The 17,430-nt window shown below is 43.0% G+C and overlaps 2 protein-coding genes across 5 annotated transcripts in view; one reads left to right on the plus strand and one right to left on the minus strand.

Annotated features, from left to right (window-relative positions):
- Nucleotides 1-3,157, minus strand: part of LOC145348126 (uncharacterized) — a 16,090-nt gene extending 12,933 nt beyond the window's left edge. The window contains exon 1 of one of the 2 annotated variants that reach the window (XM_080196272.1): nucleotides 3,064-3,157. The gene's annotated coding sequence lies outside the window, so the exon portion shown is untranslated. Of the gene's footprint in view, nucleotides 1-2,958 lie in introns of both variants that reach the window. The other variant, XM_080196273.1, reaches the window with a different exon arrangement.
- LOC145348127 (uncharacterized) lies at nucleotides 3,113-17,284 on the plus strand. 3 transcript variants are annotated; one of them, XM_080196274.1, is made up of 2 exons: nucleotides 3,113-3,197; nucleotides 12,638-17,284. In XM_080196274.1, exon 2 carries the CDS (start codon nucleotides 12,998-13,000, stop codon nucleotides 13,625-13,627), a length of 630 nt encoding a protein of 209 aa, XP_080052400.1. In that variant the 5' UTR covers nucleotides 3,113-3,197; nucleotides 12,638-12,997; the 3' UTR covers nucleotides 13,628-17,284. The 3 variants fall into 3 exon arrangements, with proteins under 3 accessions (XP_080052400.1, XP_080052401.1, XP_080052403.1); XM_080196275.1 differs by lacking the exon at nucleotides 3,113-3,197 and adding an exon at nucleotides 10,274-10,356; XM_080196277.1 differs by lacking the exon at nucleotides 3,113-3,197 and adding an exon at nucleotides 12,345-12,378.
- Nucleotides 17,285-17,430: the final 146 nt, after the last annotated feature.

Here is a 17,430-nt window from a genome sequence, read left to right on the forward strand (position 1 = left end):
TAATTATCATAGAAACCCACAGAAAACCTGCCATGCAGAAGAAGGCCGATCAGCCCATCAAGTCTGCACCAATAACAATCCCACCTAAGTGCCATCCCGTAAACCCACATATCTACCCCACTAATCCCTCCAACTGGTGTATCCTGGGACACAAAGGGGCAATTTAACATGGCCAATACACATAACTTGCACACCTTTGGATTGTGGGAGGAAACAGCAGTACCTGGAGGCAACACACACAGACAAGGGGAGAACATGCAAACTCCTCAGAGACAGCAACCCAAGCCAGGAATTGAACCCAGGCTCCTGGAGCTGTGAGGCAGCAGTGCTAACCATTGTGCCACCATGCTGCCCAGGTGCCGTTATTCAACTTGCCAGGACCTTGGAACTCACATGGTTCAAATGAAGAGAGTTCCCATGGTGCAGCTACCTCTTTCCCCAGAACTGGTACCTGTGTGCCCCTACTTCTCCACAAGTAATCTTTGTGGGGAAAGAAAAGCCTTGACCTTGTGATGTACTGGCATGATGTAGGAGCTAGTGCAACCCACTGTGGTTCGTGAACACTTCTGTATTAAGTGTTGGGTGCTTGAGCATTACAGTTGATGAGCTGGAATCCAAGTTCCAGATGCTGCAACACATTGGGGGGCGGGGATGGGATTATCTGCATGCCAATTTTCAGGAGGCAGTCACACCCCTTAGATTAACTAGCTTCAATTTGGCCACTGGTCAGGGACAGGAGGGTGTGACTGTGAGGTACATGGACCGATCCAGGAGGTAGGCTTGTAGGAGCCTCAATCCTGGTCCAACACACCTTGGTCCTTCTGTGAACAAGAGCAGGGTTTCAAGGGATGATGAGCAAACAGACCACAGCAGCATGATATAAGGAGCCATTAACATGGGAGAAAGTAATTGGGGATAATGTAGTTAGGGGCCTACACATTGTTCTCTGCAACCAGGATCTAGAGTCCTGTAGGTTGTGTTGCCTGCCTGGTACGAGGGTTTGGATATCTCATTTGGGCTACAAAGAAACTTTGAGTGGGAGAGTCAAGATTCAGTTGTGGTGATCCACGTAAGTCGCAGTGATATAGATTGAACAAGGAAAGAGGTAATTCTGAGAGATATGAGCAGCTAGGAGCCAAATTAAAAATCAGGTCCAAAAATGTAAACTCAAGATTACTACCTGAGCCATGGGCTTAGGGTCAATAAGATTAAAGAAGTAAACTTTGAGAGAAATGTGCTCGATTTCATGGATATTGGCACCAATACTGGGAAGAAGGGTGCTTTGTGATTGGAGAGGTCTTCACCACACTCATGCTGGGACCAGACCAGTGAATAACATACCTAGGGTTGTCAGTAGGGTTTCAAATTAAGTAGGGGGAAGAGAGAGAGTTCAGTTGTTTGGAAAATTTAAAAATCAAAATTAAAAGGAATGCAGCTCAGTGATGAGGTGAAATATCAAAATGCAATCCATCAGAGTCAGCTTGGTTTCCTGAAAGGTAAATCATGTTCAACAGTTTTGTAAAGATATTATGAGTAGAAAATGGTAATCCCATAGATGTACTATATCTGAACTTCAGGAAGGCATTTCTTAAGGTGAGAAAGATCACATGGGGTTGGGGGAATTTATTAGCTTGGATAGAAGACTAGCTACCTGACACAAGGCAGAGACTTGGGTAAAATGGGTCTTTTTCTGCTTGGCAAGATGTAATAGTGAGGTGTTACAAGGTTTTGTCTTGGACTCCAACTATACAATCTTGGATACTATAACAACTTGGATAGAGAGATAGAAAACACTATAGCCACATTTACAGATGACACTAAAATAAGTGGGACAGTAAATTGCAAAGAGGAAAGTAAGAAATTAACAACAGGTTATGGAAAGGTTCGGTGTTGGCCCAAAATGTGGCAGATGGTGATTAATGTAGATAATTGTGATGTTATCCATTTTGGTTGGAAAAAAGAAAAAACAGCTTATGATCTAACGGAGGGAGACTTCAGAGTGCTTCGGTGCAGGGGGATTTTGGTATCCTCATGCATGAGTTCAGTAAACTGGTAATAAGGCAATCAAATAGAATTTTGTCATTTCTCGCAAAAGGAATGGAATGTAAAGTAAGAAACTGTTGCTGCAACTATTCAAGGTTTTGGGAAATAGTACGTTATTTGAGCAAGGATGTAATGCCTTATCAAGGGAGATTGAGCAGTTTAGGCCTATACTCTGTGGAGTTTAGAAAAATAAGAGATACCGTCGACGTACAGATAATGATAAAAGGTATTAACAAAGTAGATGCACAGCCAATGCATACTCCTGTGGGGCAATCTAGAACAAGAGGTTATAGTTTTATCATAAGGGATAGCAGACTTAAAACAGAGATGAAGATAAACTACTTCTCTCAAAAGGTCATAACTCTGTGGAATTCAATGGCAGTTGGATGCGGGAACACTGAGTAAATTTAAGGAGGAGATGGATAGGCTTTTAATTAGTAGTAGGTTCCAGGGTTACGGAGAAGGGGTAGGAAAGTGGAATTGAGGCCGAGATGAGTTCAGCCAGTTTTATTGAATTACAGAACTGACTTGAGGGGCTGAATCGTCTACTCCTGCCCCTAGTCCTTATTTATTCTATCCTAGTTTGCTCAGAGCTTGGCAGTAATTCACTGATCATTGAATTAATACTCTTTAATTTAGCCACTGGCTGCTCCTACGCCCTTAGTAGGAGCTTTTCCCTCATCCTAAAATGTTGCTGGTTCCAAAGTACCAACAGGATCACCACTGGAACAAGATCTTCTCCCTCCCACTCCCTTTCTTCTCGCGTGATGATGTCCTGAACTCTGGCACGGGGCAAGCAATATAGCCTTCAGTGACTCACGCACTCGGCTGCAGAGAATAGTAGCTATGGTTATTTAAAAATAAAACGCTGGAAATATGCAAGACGTCAGGACCAGGTTGAAATTCATTACTTACTCTGAGTCAGTGAGCATTGTTGGCTGCGGCTCCCACAATTCCCTGCGCCCCAGAAACCGCCCTATTCAAAACGATCAGTCCCCTACCCCGAGTGCGCATGCTCACCAGGGCTAGACGCGGAGCATTCTGGACGATTTCTTTGTTTCGAGTCGCTCTCAGTAAGAAACGGCAAGAGGCGGCCAGATGAGGGAGGCGCTGCACCATCGGATTAAGCAGAACTGTAGTTCATCGATTTAACGGTAACGACCCCTTCCATCCGTGCAAAATCTCTTGCCGAGCTCGGCCGCTCCGACCTCGGGGCCTGCCATCCGCAAAGACCCCCACACCGCGTTCGTCTCGAGCCGCAGTACGCATGCTCGGTTCTCTCGATTGGGGGGGGGCGGAAACGGTGGGGACTTAGTGCGCGTGCGCACTACGTTCCTCTTGGAGCTCGGCCAAGCTTCCAAAGCCATCAGGCCATTCAGCCCCTCGAGCCTGCTCCACTATTCAACCAGATTATGGCTGATCTGTTTGCAGTCTCAGCCCCACGTTCCTGCTTATCCCCCCAGTAATCTTCCACTTTCCCGATAATCAGGAATCTATGTAGCTGAACCTTAAAAATATTCGAAGTGTCCATTTCCTCCTTAAATTTACTCAGTGTCCCCACATCCAACTGCAATTGAATTCCCCTGGATTTTGAGGAAGAGTGTTCCAAAGACTCCTGAACCCCTCAGAGGAAAATAAAATCTCACCTGTTTAAATGGGCGAAACCCTTACTTTTAAACAGTGACCTCCAAAAGCAGATATTGTCTCCACATCCACTCTGTCAATACCATTCTGCACCTTAAAGGTTTCAATCAAGTTGCCTCTCACTTTTCTGAATTCGAGTGGATCAAGCCTAACCTATCCAACTTTTCCTCCAAAGGCAACCCACCCATTCCAGGTATTAGACTTGTTTCAGTAAATCTTCTTGGAACTGCTTTGAATGCATTTACATATTTCCTTAAATAAGGAGACCAATACTGTATACAGGTGCCATAGTCACATAGTGCAGAAAAGGCTCTTTGGCCCATTGAATCTGTACTGACAATAACAGCCATAAAAGTGACGCTAATTCCATTTTCCAGCACTTGTCCCATATCCTTGAATTTACGATGTTTCAAGTGCTCATTCAGATACTCTTTAAAGATCGTAAGACTTTCGGCTTTCACTATCTTCCCTGGCAGTGTATTCTAGATTCCCACCCTCCCAATGGATTTATTTTTCTCAAATCTCTTCTGAACCTCATGCCACTTGATATCCCACTCATCATTAACCTCTTAACCAAGAAAAATGGCTGCTTCCTATTCTGCCTGTCCATACCCCTCATTCTCTTATACACCTCAATCATGCCACCCCTCAATAATGTCAGATCTGATGAAGGCTTATCCAGACTCGAAACATTGGCTTTATTCTCTCTCCACAGATGCTGTCAGACCTGCTGAAATTTTCCTGCATGTTCTGTACCTCCTCAGCTATCTCTGTTCCAAAGAAAACAATCCAAGCATAACCAGTCTCTCCTTATAGTTCACATGTCCCATCCCATTGCCTTTGCAGCCCCTCTAGTGCAATCACTGCCTTCATATAATGAGGTGACCAGAACTGCACACAGTTCTCCAGCTGTCGTTTAACCAACATTCTGTACAGTTCCAACATTACCTTCTTGTTGTTATAATTTGTGCCACAACTGATTAAAAACAACTGCCTATTTGCCTGCTCAATTATTCTATTCAGCTGCTCTGTCACTTTCAGGGATCTGTGAATAAGTGCCCTAAGATCTGTCTGTTCTTCTGAGCTTTCTGGCATCCTGCCATTCACTAAATACTCCCTTGTCTTGTTACTTCTTCCAAAGTGCATCACCTCTCACTTGTCATGGTTAAATACCATATGCCATTGCTCTGCCCATCTGACCAACCCATCCATACCTTCCTGTAAACCGTCTTCTTCACTATTAACCACCCTATATGTTCTTGGTGTCATTTGCAAATTTGCTTATCATTCCCCCTCACATTGTCATCCAAATCATTTATGTATGTAACAAACAACAATGGACCAAGCACCCAACCTTGCAGTACACCATTGGACACGGCCTCCGGTCACTCAAACAGCCGTCAACCACCACCATTTGTATCCTGTTACCATCCAGTTTCAGATCCAACTCGCCAAGTTTTCCTGAATTCCATGTGCTTCAACCATGTCAATCAGTCTCCCATGTGGGATCTTGTCAAAGGCTTTGCGAAAATCCAAATAAGCTACATCAACTACACTTCCTTCATCCACATACTCAATCATATTTTTGAATAATTATTTCAAATTCTTCTGACAAAACAATGCTAACCGTCCCTAATTAGCCCATGCTTTTCTAAGTTGAGATTAATTCTATCCTTCAGAATTTTCTCCAACAGTTTCCCTACCACTGATGTGAGACTCTCCGATCTGTAATTTCCTCTTTCATCTCTACCATCCTGCTTGAAAAGTGGAATCACGTTAGCCATCCTCCAGTCGTCTGACACTTCCCCCATGGCTAGAGAGTAATGGAAAATTTGTGTCAGAACTCCTGCAATTTCCTTCATCATTTCCCATCGCAGCCTGGGATGCAATTCATCTGGGCCTTGGGATTTGTCAATTTTTAAACCTATCAGGGACCCAGTACCAATGTCATTTCCTATATCAAACTGTTCAAGGTCCACACAATGCCTTTTCCTGAATTCTGTACTTATGTTCTTTTCCTGAGTGAATCCAATGAGAAGTATTCATTTAACACCCTTCCAGTGATCTTCAGCTTCACACATAGATTTGCCCCTTGGTCCCTAATGGGCCCTACTCTTTTCCTGACTTGCTGCTTCCCCTTAATGTATTCATGAAATATTTTGGGGCAGACCATATGACATAGGAGCAGAATTAGGCCACTCAGCCAATCGAGTCTTCTCCACCATTCACTCATGGCTTATATTTTTCTCACCCCATTCTCTTGCCTTTTCCTCACAACCCCTGATCCCCTTATTAATCAAAAACTATGTATCTCTGTCTTAAAACACTCAATGACCTGGCTCCACAGCCTTCTATGGCAATGAATTCCACAGATTTGCCACTCTCTGGCTGAAGAAATTCCTTATCATCTCTGTTTTAAAGGATTGTTCCTTTAGTCTGATGTTGTGCCCTCTGGTTCTAGTTTTTCAACGAATGGAAACATCCTGTCCACATTCACTTTATTCAGGTCTCGCAGTATCCTGTAAATTTCAAAAAGATCCCCCATCACCCTTCTAAGCTCCAAAGAGTACAGACCCAGAGTCCTCATACGACAAGCTCTTCATTCTAGGGATCAATCTTGTGAACCTCCTCTGGACCCTTTCCTAGACCAGCACAGCCTTCCTTAGTTATGGGGCCCTAAACCACTCACAGTACTCCAAATGGGGTCTGACCAGAGTATTAAACAGCCTCAGAAGTACATCCCTGCTCTTGTATCCTAGCCCTCTCGACATGAATGCTAACATTGCATTTGCCTTCCTCACTACCAACTGAACCTGCATGTTAGCCTTAAGAGAATCTTGAACAAGGATTCCCAAATTCCATTGTGCTTCTGATTTCCTTAGCGTTTCCCCATTTAGAAAAAAGTCTGTGCCTCCATTCCGCCTTCCAAACGGCATAACCTCACATTTTTCCACACTGTATTCCATCTGTCACTTCTTTGCCCAGTTTCCGAGCCTGTCCAAGTCATTCTGCGCAGCCACCCATTCCCCTCCCAGCTTCCTCAATACTACCTGTCCCTCTACATGTCTTTGTATCATTTGCAAACTTAGCAACAGTGCCTTCAGTTAGTTCTTCCAAATCGTTAATGTATATTGTGAAAAGTCGTGGTCCCAGCACTGACCCCTGAGCACACCACTAGTCACCGTCTACCATCCTGAAAAAAAGCCTTTTATCCCCACTCTCTGCCTTCTGCCAGTCAGCTAATCCTGTATCCATGCCAGGATCTTACCCTGAACACCATGGTCTCTTAACTTATTTAACAGTCTCCTATGTGGAACCTTATCAAAGGCCTTCTGGAAATCTAAATAAATCACATCCACTGGTTCTACTTTAACTTCCTTGTTACTCCCTCAAAGAACTCTAACAGATTTGTCAGACATGACCTCCCTTTGACAAAGCCATGCTGACTCAGTCCTATTTTATCATGCACTTGCAAGTACTCTGCGATCTCATCTTTCATAATGGTCTCTAAAATCTTGCCAATGACTGAAGTCAGGCTAAGCAGCCTATAACTTCCCATCTGCTGCCTCCCTCCCTTCTTAAGCACTGGTGTTACATTAGCTACTTTCCAGTCCTCTGGGAACTCCCCTGCCTCCAGTGTTTCCTGAAAGATCACCACCAATGCCTCCACAATTTCCTCTGCTATCTCTTTTAGAACCCTGGAGTATAGTCCATTGGTCCAGATGATTTATCTACCCTCAGACTTTTCAGTTTCCCCAGAACCTTCTCCTTTATGATGGTGCCTGGTGCTCCTGATTCTCCTGGAGCTCTGGCATCCCATGGTGTCTTCCACCGTGAAAACTGATGCAAATAACTATTCAGTTCTTCTGCCATTGATTTGTTTTCTATCAATATTTCTCCAGACTCATTTTCCAGTTGTCCAGTGTCAATTTGTTTCTCTCTCTTTTTATATATTGAAAAAGAAACTCTTCCTATCTTCTTTTATGTTACTAGCTAGATTACACTCATGTTTCATCTTCTCCCCCTTGTTGCTTTTTTTATTTGTCCTCTGCTCACTTTTAAAGGTTTCTCAATCCCCCAGCTTCCCACTAATTCCTATCAATTTATATGTTTTTTTGTTTGCTTTTATGTTGTCCTTGACTACCCTTATCAGCCATGGATGCCTCCTCCTCCCCTTAGCATGTTTTCTCCTCCTTAGGATGAATATCTGTTGTGCCACCTGAATAACCCCCAAAAGCTCCTGTCATTGTTGTTTCACTGCCTTCCCTGCTAGGCTCCTTTTCAAATCAACTCTGGCCAGCTCCTCCCTCATGACTTTGCAGTTACCTTTATTTAGTTGTAATGCCATTACATCTAATTCCAGCTTCTCCCTCTCAAACTGCAAGGTAAATTCTATCATATGGTGGTCACTGTTCGCCTTAAGTTTACTAACCAAGTCTGCCTCATTACACATCGTAAGAAGCCTCACAACGCCAGGTTAAAGTCCAACCAATTTATTTGATAGTAAACAAGCTTTCAGGGTTTGCCCCTTCGTCAGGTGAATGGAGAGTTCTGGCCTCAGACAGAGCATATAACAGTATGCACAGTTTACAGAATACTAATTAGAATGCAAGTCTTCACAGCTAACCTGCTATTCAAGTTTTAAAGATGCAGACAATATGAGTGGAGAGAGCATTAGGTTAAAGAGATGTGTATTGTCTCCAGACAGTACAGTAAGTGAGATTTTGCAAACCCAGGCAAATCATGGGGGTTACAGATAATGCGTCATGAACTCAAGATCCCGGATGAGACCGTTGTCATGTGCGTGGAACTTGGCTATCAGTCTCTGCTCAGCGACTCTGCGCTGTCGTGTGTTGTGAAGGACGCCTTGGAGAATGCTTACCTGAAGGTCAGAGACTGAATGCCCGTGACCACTGAAGTGTTTGCCAACAGGAAGGGAACACTCTTGCCTGGTGATTGTTGAGCGATCTTCGTTCTGGTAATGATGCCTACACTGACACAGGCTCCCTACTGCTGAGTTGTTTCCTAACAGTTTTGTCCTCCACTTGGACCTTACATGTCACAGGCCCTGTTTTTTCCAGGGACCAAATGAAATGTACTGAACCCGAACACCAGGCAGGCAACACAACGTTCAGGATTCTCGATCCTAATTACAGATATAACTATACTATTCCCAGTTACGACTACATTTCTTTTTTCTCCCCCGACTTGAATGGCTCCCTGGATGTTCCCTAATCTTCTTTGTGTCCTCTTCTATGCCTCCTTTTTGCTGTTCTAAATGTTTTCTTAAGTTACTTCTTGCTCTTCCTATATTCCCCTCGGGCCGCAGCTGGACATCACCCGTGGACTTGGTAAAGGCCTTTCTGTGAGATGAAACATAACCATCTTAATTTTGTAATCAGTTCTCCTCATGTAATAATCTCAGCAATGCCAGTATTCCATCATCATCACCCTTTATTTAGAATGTGCTCAAAGTCCTGCTCAGTAGCTACAGCCTACAACCTTTAAACTGCCAGCCTGAATACAGCCAGCTAGTTTTAAACCTTGCTGCTCTTTCCCTATTGGACGAGCTTCGAGTCGCCCCATACCAGAGCTCATATTCCTCATATTCTATGAATCCCACAGGGAGATCTATTGACGATCCTTCATGGCTATCATAACATCCTTCCCCACCTCCTGCCATGGGTTTCTTCCCCAACACCCCCACCATGGGAGGGCCTTTTCCATTACTTAGCAATTGACATGGGGTCGAGTGGAGGCAGGACAGGAGCAGGGGGTGTGAAACAGATTAAACACCATTGTGTCAGAATGGAGCATCATAAAGCCACTGACACTGGTTATTCCTGAGGTTATGCTTCAAATGGGGTGCTGGTCTCTTCTGCTTACATCTTGAAATTTGTGTGCTCATCACCTAGCGCAGCAGACATAGGGATGACTTCTACCCATGGCTTGATGCTGGTTGTGGTCCTCCCTATGGCTGGTAATGATGCCTGCACTGGTGCAGGCTCCCTACTGCTGAGTTGCTTCCTGATGTTTTTGTCCTCCACTTGGACCTTACATGACACGGGCCTTGTTTTTCTGTTATAATTCCATGGACCCAACTGAGGCTATTGCCGAAGTTGCTCACGTTCTTTCTGTCTTTGCAGAATCATACTTCTTCTTCTGGTTCTCTTTTGGGGACTCCACCCTCCCCACCTGATTTGGGAGCAGTTGGCTTAACCTTAAGCCTCCCGTTGCATTAACAATTCCATTGAGATAATTCCTGTTATTGTGTGAGGGGTAGTCCTTAAGTTGAATAAAAGCTGTGCCAGTCTGAACTCTGGATGCTGCGAGTGTTTCTTCATGTGCAGCATAAAACTCTACGCTGTCTGTTCAGCCATAGCCAATCCATTTGATGACAGGTGATGAGCTCATGTTTGATTTCATTGGAAAGGATGAAAGTCTGAAACTAGGTGTGTTTAAAGGCAGTACCATTATCAGGTACCAGCATTTCAGATATCTCTTGCATGCAGAAATTTTGTCATAGTTTCTCATTGGGAGCATGGGAAGAGATGGAGCTCATGTGATGTATCTCCAACCAATTGGAGTGCACGTTGACCTTAATTAAAAACATGGAATTCAAACAAGACCCGGCGAAGACCACCTGTACTCACATCCAGAAGCTACCAGGTGAGATGCTCTTCGAGATATACATAATTTGCCAGTAACAAGTCCCAACACTATATCTGGGCAGTCAATGACAGCATGGCCTTGTCATTAAAAAGTCCCAGCAATAACTTATGACCAATTAATATGATGAACTGTCTACAATAGACATTAATGGAATTTTATAATACTGGAGACAACCCCTCTTTATTAAACTGGAAACACCTCTGTATCTGCAAGGGTCCTAGATCCTTTTCCAATAGGCTTCTCTCTTCTATCTCTCCAGCAATCCAGGGCATCTATCAAGTTTAGAAACCCTATTGGCAGTAGACTTGTAGTCACTACAAAGTCAGATGGACTTATCTGGCTTAATGATAAGAATAACAGGTGCAGCCCATTCTATAAATTTTACAGGCCTTATCATACCCAACTTTTCCAGGTGTTCCAGTTCCTACTCTATTTTCTCCAATAAAGAGAGTAGAACTGGTCTCAGTGTAAAATGCTTAAACATAGCATCGGGGTTAATGTAGATCTTGGCTTTGGCTCCCCTTATTTTTCCAAGTCCTTTCTGGAAAACTTTGGGGGACTTGTTCATGACTTTGTATAGCCCATTCACACCCAGCCTGAAATCTTCCACCAGTTCAGTCTCACATGCTGGAGCCAACCTCCCCCTCCCTATTAGACCAGGTTCTTGTCCCCGTACAATGATGAGTGAAAATCAAGCTGAATGCTGCCAGTATGTCACTGGGGCTGCCATGGTGCCCTTTATCTGCAATCATTCCTCAATGTGGGTGGCCACCTGGTCTTGTGTATTCTAAGTACAAGAGCTGAACACCAGCTTGGCTGCAGCATTTGCATCTCCCAGGATGGGCTTGGTTAAGAGGTTCTTTCAGAGAGTCAGTGCAGATGTGATGCATCGAATGGCCTCCTGTGCTCCATAGTTTTTGTATGGATTTGGATTCCTAAGGGGCAATCTACTTGCCTACAAACCTTTAGACTGTGACAAGAAACCAGACCAAGATAATTTCCTTTTTTTATTCTTCCTGCCAAAATTGATCATTTCACAATTTTCCTACATTGTAGTCAATTTAGCATATCCTTGCTCATTCACTTAACCTATTCAAATCATTTTATAATCTCCTTCTGTCCTCTTGAGAAATACCTTTCTTTGTATAGTCAAAATTTTGCATTCATAACTTTGAGTCCCTTCCTCCAGGTCATTTATATAAATTGAGACCCAGCACTGATCCCTCTGGCACACCAATCAATATATCCTGGCAACCAGAAAAAGACTCGGTTAAACCAGTTTTCTGTTTCCTGTTCATTAGCCAATCTTCTATTCTGTTCTACTGTAATGATCCTTCTAGATTATTTCCTTTGCCATTGTTTAACAACAAAAACACTTAAAAATGTGCCATATGGCTAGACAGACAGTGTTTGCTCATTCTTCATGACATGAGATTCAGTATCTTTGAAGTATTTAAATGATTCCACTCTGCATGTTGGAAGACTGCTTAGTGTCATTTTTATCTGATGCTGGCTTTGTGAAAATCCTTGTAATGTTTTACTACATTAAGGCACCATTAAAATGCAACAAAAGAGCGGGAAACAAATTAGCCATGATCTAATTGTGCAATTGACTGAATAGCCTCTTTGTTCGTATGTTCCGACTTACAGTGGTGCTTGTTTGTAATCAGTATTTACATTTTTATCCATCTTTGATTGTGCCTCAGAAAGCAGGTTGAAATCTAGTAACTGTTACTTGGCTGTATTTTTCGGTGCTTTTACTTAGTGAGGCACTGGGCAAAAAGTCTAGTGACCTTGCCGAAAGTGCTTAAGGCATCAGAACAGGACGGTGGAAAAACCTGTAGACTCTTACTACACAAGCGGATTAAGAACAAGGTCTGACATGGAGACAAATAGTTAAGTATGGAACTGTATCGTTTCCAGGTTACCATCTTCAGGGGACGAAAGTGAATGAGAGTGAGGGAAACCAGTGTGTGTGGCCAAAACCCAGTCAAAGTCAACATCTTCAGGCAAGGAGAGGTAGGAGGTCCAATGAGTGTAGCACTGAACACAGATAGATATAGCAATGTCAGAGAAAGAGAAAAGGTGACACAATTTTTTTTAAAAAGTTTCACATGCTGCAAGTGATATGTTTCCAGAGGCGGGAGAGTGTATGGAATGGGGATTTACAGATTATGGTCAACAAGTGAGGAAAGAATGTTCTGTAGAAACTAAACTAATCTATTTTGAATTTCCATCCTGTAGTAACAATGATGATTTTTGTGAATGGCTTTTACAGGGTATTAGAAGGGGAACATTGCAGATGAAAAATTTGAACAAAACATCACATCATGATCTGACAGCATCACTCAATTCATCAGGAATTAAGCATCACCAGCCTTGGATTGTGGAAGCAGCAACGTTTGCCTGTTTTATATGTGCAAAAAGATTTCAGTCCTCAGTGTGACTGGAAAAGCACTGAGACACAGACACTCAAGTGAGTGCTCCACTGCACTGATTGTGGAAAAGGCATGAACCACGTATACTGCCTGAGAAAACATTGGACTGTTCACAGCGGAGAGAAACCGTACCTGTGTTCTTTGTGTGGACTGGGCTTCAAGTAATCATCCCTCCTGGAAAGCTATAAAATACCCACAGCATGGAGAAACCATGGAAATGTGGGGACTGTGGGAAGAGATTCAATTACCCATCCAAACTGGAACTTCATCAACGCAGCCACACCGGGAAGTGGCCATTTACCTGCTCCATGTGTGACAAAGGATTCAATTACCCATCTGAGCTCAGGAATCATCGACGCAGCCACATGGGGGAAAAGCCATTCATCTGTTCCGTATGCGGGAAGGGATTTGCTCGGTCTTCCATCCTCCAGACTCACCAGCGAGTTCACACTGATGAGAGACCATTCAGCTGTGCTCACTGTGGAAAGGGCTTCAGGCAGTCACACCATCTGATTGCGCACCAGCGAGTTCACACTGGGGAACGGCCTTTCACCTGCTCTGTTTGTGGGAAAAGATTCACTCACTCATCCCACCTGCTAACTCACCAGCGTGTTCATACTGGGGAGAGGCCATTCACCTGCTATGTGTGTAGGAAGGGTTTCACCCATTCATCCGAGCTTCTGACACACCAGCGCATTCACACTGGAGAAAAACCATTCATCTGCTCTGTGTGTCACAAGGGATTTAATCGATCATCAAACTTGCTGAGACACCAGCAAGTTCATGTGAGATTTGAATCTTCTGTTGCTGTCAATCATACCCAGGACTGAACAGTGTTATTCATATAGTGTTTTTTGCTCCATAACTGGCCCAGAATTTAATATTCTGGATGTATAACTTTGTTTTTCCCTCAGGTCTTCAGTGGTCCTTACAAAATCACTGTCTGTGATTTTTTTTTTCCCCTCAATTTACATCAGAAATTATTTCACAAGCAAATTGCACATATTACTGCTGTCCTAAAGTAATGTCTGGTACAATATTTATGTTAAAGTCTGACAAGTTCCACTAATTTACATACCCAGTTGATAGTGCTGATTAGTCCTTACTAACTTGCACATTTGCACATAGCAATATCCACCAGAAAGTAGGGGATGGGGTTGGAGAAACAAGAGTCCCCAAAAGACTTTGGCATTGGAAACATTGGGACAGTCCCCTTGGCATGAGAATGGAGACAAATCCAATGAAATTAATAGATCATATTTAAACTGTATGAGGTTTTAGGGTTGGTTTATATGATGCAGGATTGAGTGATGACACTGATATGGGTTATGTTTATATCAAAGAACAAAGAAAATTACAGAACAGGAGCAGGGCCCCTCGGCATTCCACGCCTGCACTGACCATGCTGACAGGCTGAATTAAAGCCCCCTACTCTTCTGGGACCACATCCCTCTATTCCCATCCTATTCATGTATTTGTCAAGACATCCCTTAAATGTCATCATATCTGCTTCCATTACCTCCTCCGGCAGCGAATTCCAGGCACCCACCACTCTCTGTGTAAAAAAAAAAAATTGCCTCATATGTCTCCTTTAAACCTTGCCCCTCGCACCTTAAAGCTATGCCCCTGAATAATTGACTCTTCCACCCTGGAAAAAGCTTCTGACTATCCACTCTGCCTATGCCCCTCATAATCTTGTAGATTTCTATCAGGTCACCCCTCAACTCCGTCATTCCAATGAGAACAAACCAACTTTCTCCAACCCCTCCTCGTAGCTAATGTCCTTCATACCAGGCAACATCCTGGTAAATCTTTTCTGTTCCCTTTCCAAAGCATCCACAGCCTTCTGGTAGTGTGGTGACCAGAATTGAACACTGTATTCCAAGTGTGGCCTAACTAAGATCCTATAAAGCTGAATTGTGACTTGCCAATTTTTAAACTCAGTGCTCTGGCCAATGAAGGTAAGCACGCCATATGCTTTCTTGACTACCTTCTTCACCTGCTTTGCCGCTTTCAGTGACCAGTATACCTGAACACCTAGATCCCTCTGCATATCAATACTCTTAAGGGCTCTACCATTTGCTGCATGTTTCCCATCTGTATTAGACCTTCCAAAATGCATTACCTCATGTTTGTCAGGATTCCATCTGCCACCTCTCCACCCAAGTCTCCAACCGATATATATCCTGCTATTTCCTCTGATGGTCTCATCGCTATCTGCGATTCCACAACCTTTATGTCATCCAGGAACTTACTAAGTTACAAACCAGTTACATTTCCCTTCAAATCATTTATATATAATAAAACAGCGAAGGTCCCAGCACTGATCCCTGATGAACGCCACTTGTTACAGCCCTGCGTTTATAAATGGACCCTTCCATTGCTACCATCTGTCATCTGTGACTGAGCCAGTTCTGTATCCATCTTGCCAGCTCACCTCTGATCCCGTGCAACTTCACCTTCTGCACCAGTCTGCCATGAGGGACCTTGTCAAAGGTCTTGCTGAAGTCCATGTGGACAACATCTACAGCTCTACCTTCATCAATCATTTTTGTCACTTCCTCAAAAATTTGATCAAGTTAGCAAGACATTCAAATTCCACCAGCTGCGGTGGCAGGATTCAAATTTGGATCTCCAGAACATTGGTAAGTTTCTCTTAACAGTCTGCTCTATTATCAGACTGGAGGACACAGGTATGACTGTGAAATTGGTTTGTATCAGACAAGAGGAGATTAGTGTCAGTGATTCTGAGGTTGGTTTATGTTAGACAGGATCAACTAATCAAAGCTGAGGAGCAGGTTTAGTGCACATATTAGGGTTCATTTACATAGACTAAAACACAGACTTGAGGGGCAATCATCAAAACATTGATTTCCAAAATTTCCAGCATTTGGTAAAAAGATTACAGAATTATTAAAGGTGTTTACAAAGGCCCATTGTATATTTGTTACTGTTCATTGTTATGCCCACAATGGGACTGAACATACATTTAAATTCCAAGATGTGTAACATTTTTAATTATCAGTTTCTCTCAAAGGAGGACAAAGATTATTTCAATCTTTCTACATTTTTTCCCACTGATGATCCCTCTGAAAATAGATGCCTGCCAGGTTGACAGCGACACCATGGCCTGCTGCCGGAGTCTGACTATCCCAGTCCCCCAGTCCCAGCATGCTAGCCAAGAACATATGTGAAGCACCAGCCCAGTAGGGATCATCTTATTCTTCCAGTGTATGCAAAGATATCTAGGGCCTTCACTCCATTTCTCTCTGTGCTGCAATACTGAGATACAGGAATCAGTGAAGTCAGACATTGACCATTTGTGCTCCCATTGGATTACACATTCAAAACACCTTTTGCTTGCAGTGATCTATGAATGGGAGGAAAGTCTATGAAAGAGGAATCCAAACACTTTGACTTCATCAACCTCTAAGCTACTTATCCTGGAATCCATAGCTTCCTTGTAAAATGCTGTAAAGGCAAATCCAATTACCATTCACACGCAACACCCAGCTGTTCTGATCCAAGGGTTTCTAAAATCCTTATCTGTTATTAATGCTTTGGCACTTCTTTTTTAACTCACTGTCCCCACTTTGATGTGACATCCTCCCTCCAGCTGTAAATTTTGCACAGCCACCCCTCCCCCTTCTGTCCAATTACCAAGAAACAATACTTTTCACTGTATCCCAATGTATGTGACAATAATAATTCAATTCAATTTCATACAGACACTTGCCCCAGTTTCCTGTTTCACACCTCTACCCCCAACCCCCAAGATCATTCTGGCATTTTCCTGCTGTCATCATAGTTTTTGTCCTTCAGTGCCTCCACCATTTCTGCTGATGATATGGTTTAAGTGACTGAATGCAACTACATACTGTCAGAAGGAATTCTTGCATACAGAGTGCATTTATGTTTAATCACTTGATATAGCAGTAACAGCATGCAGGAAGCTGCAACTGCATGAGAAGAGAAGGGCAGTGAGAGAACAGGATCTGTGCTGAGAGGCTGAGAACTATCTAGAAATTCGTGAACATATGTGGGCATGAGAGCAGATGGGTGAAATCTGAACCCATTTGATCATCCTGAGTCACAGAGAAAAATATTTCCATTAGAACCCTTTCTAATCGCTAATGTTTAAATGTGAAATATTAGGGAGGAATTTTCCCTTCCTCTGTCCCCCAATGTCCCCGGACCCCAAGTGAGAATTGTGCAAAGAACTAACAATGGGACCTGCAGAATTCAGAAGCAATAGAAACAACATTGGGAGACAGGAAACACTCATTGTTAAAATTGTTGGAACAGATTTGCCTTCAAGACAATCAGCTGCAAGATATTTGACTAAATAAAAATGTTGTGATTTATACAAGCATTAAATGTGCAATTCACTTAAATTATAGTCCTAAATTTAACAATAGCAAACAATCTGCTATTGAACAACTATAAGGACATCACACAATGTTATGCAAGAGCCTAATGTTAATAAAATGTGCACATTTCCAATTCTACTGTGTGGAATTTTTCCTGTTTGGGTGTTCAAAATTAAGACAAAGTTCAGAAATGTCAGTAATCAGCCATGTGTTGCTGAAAAAGAGTCATCAGTCAGAGTTCACTTGCCTACCAAACAGCACTC

This window comes from Carcharhinus amblyrhynchos, chromosome 9 (assembly GCF_965287045.1).
Source record: "Carcharhinus amblyrhynchos chromosome 9, sCarAmb.v2.hapA, whole genome shotgun sequence".
Lineage (NCBI taxonomy): Eukaryota > Metazoa > Chordata > Chondrichthyes > Carcharhiniformes > Carcharhinidae > Carcharhinus > Carcharhinus amblyrhynchos.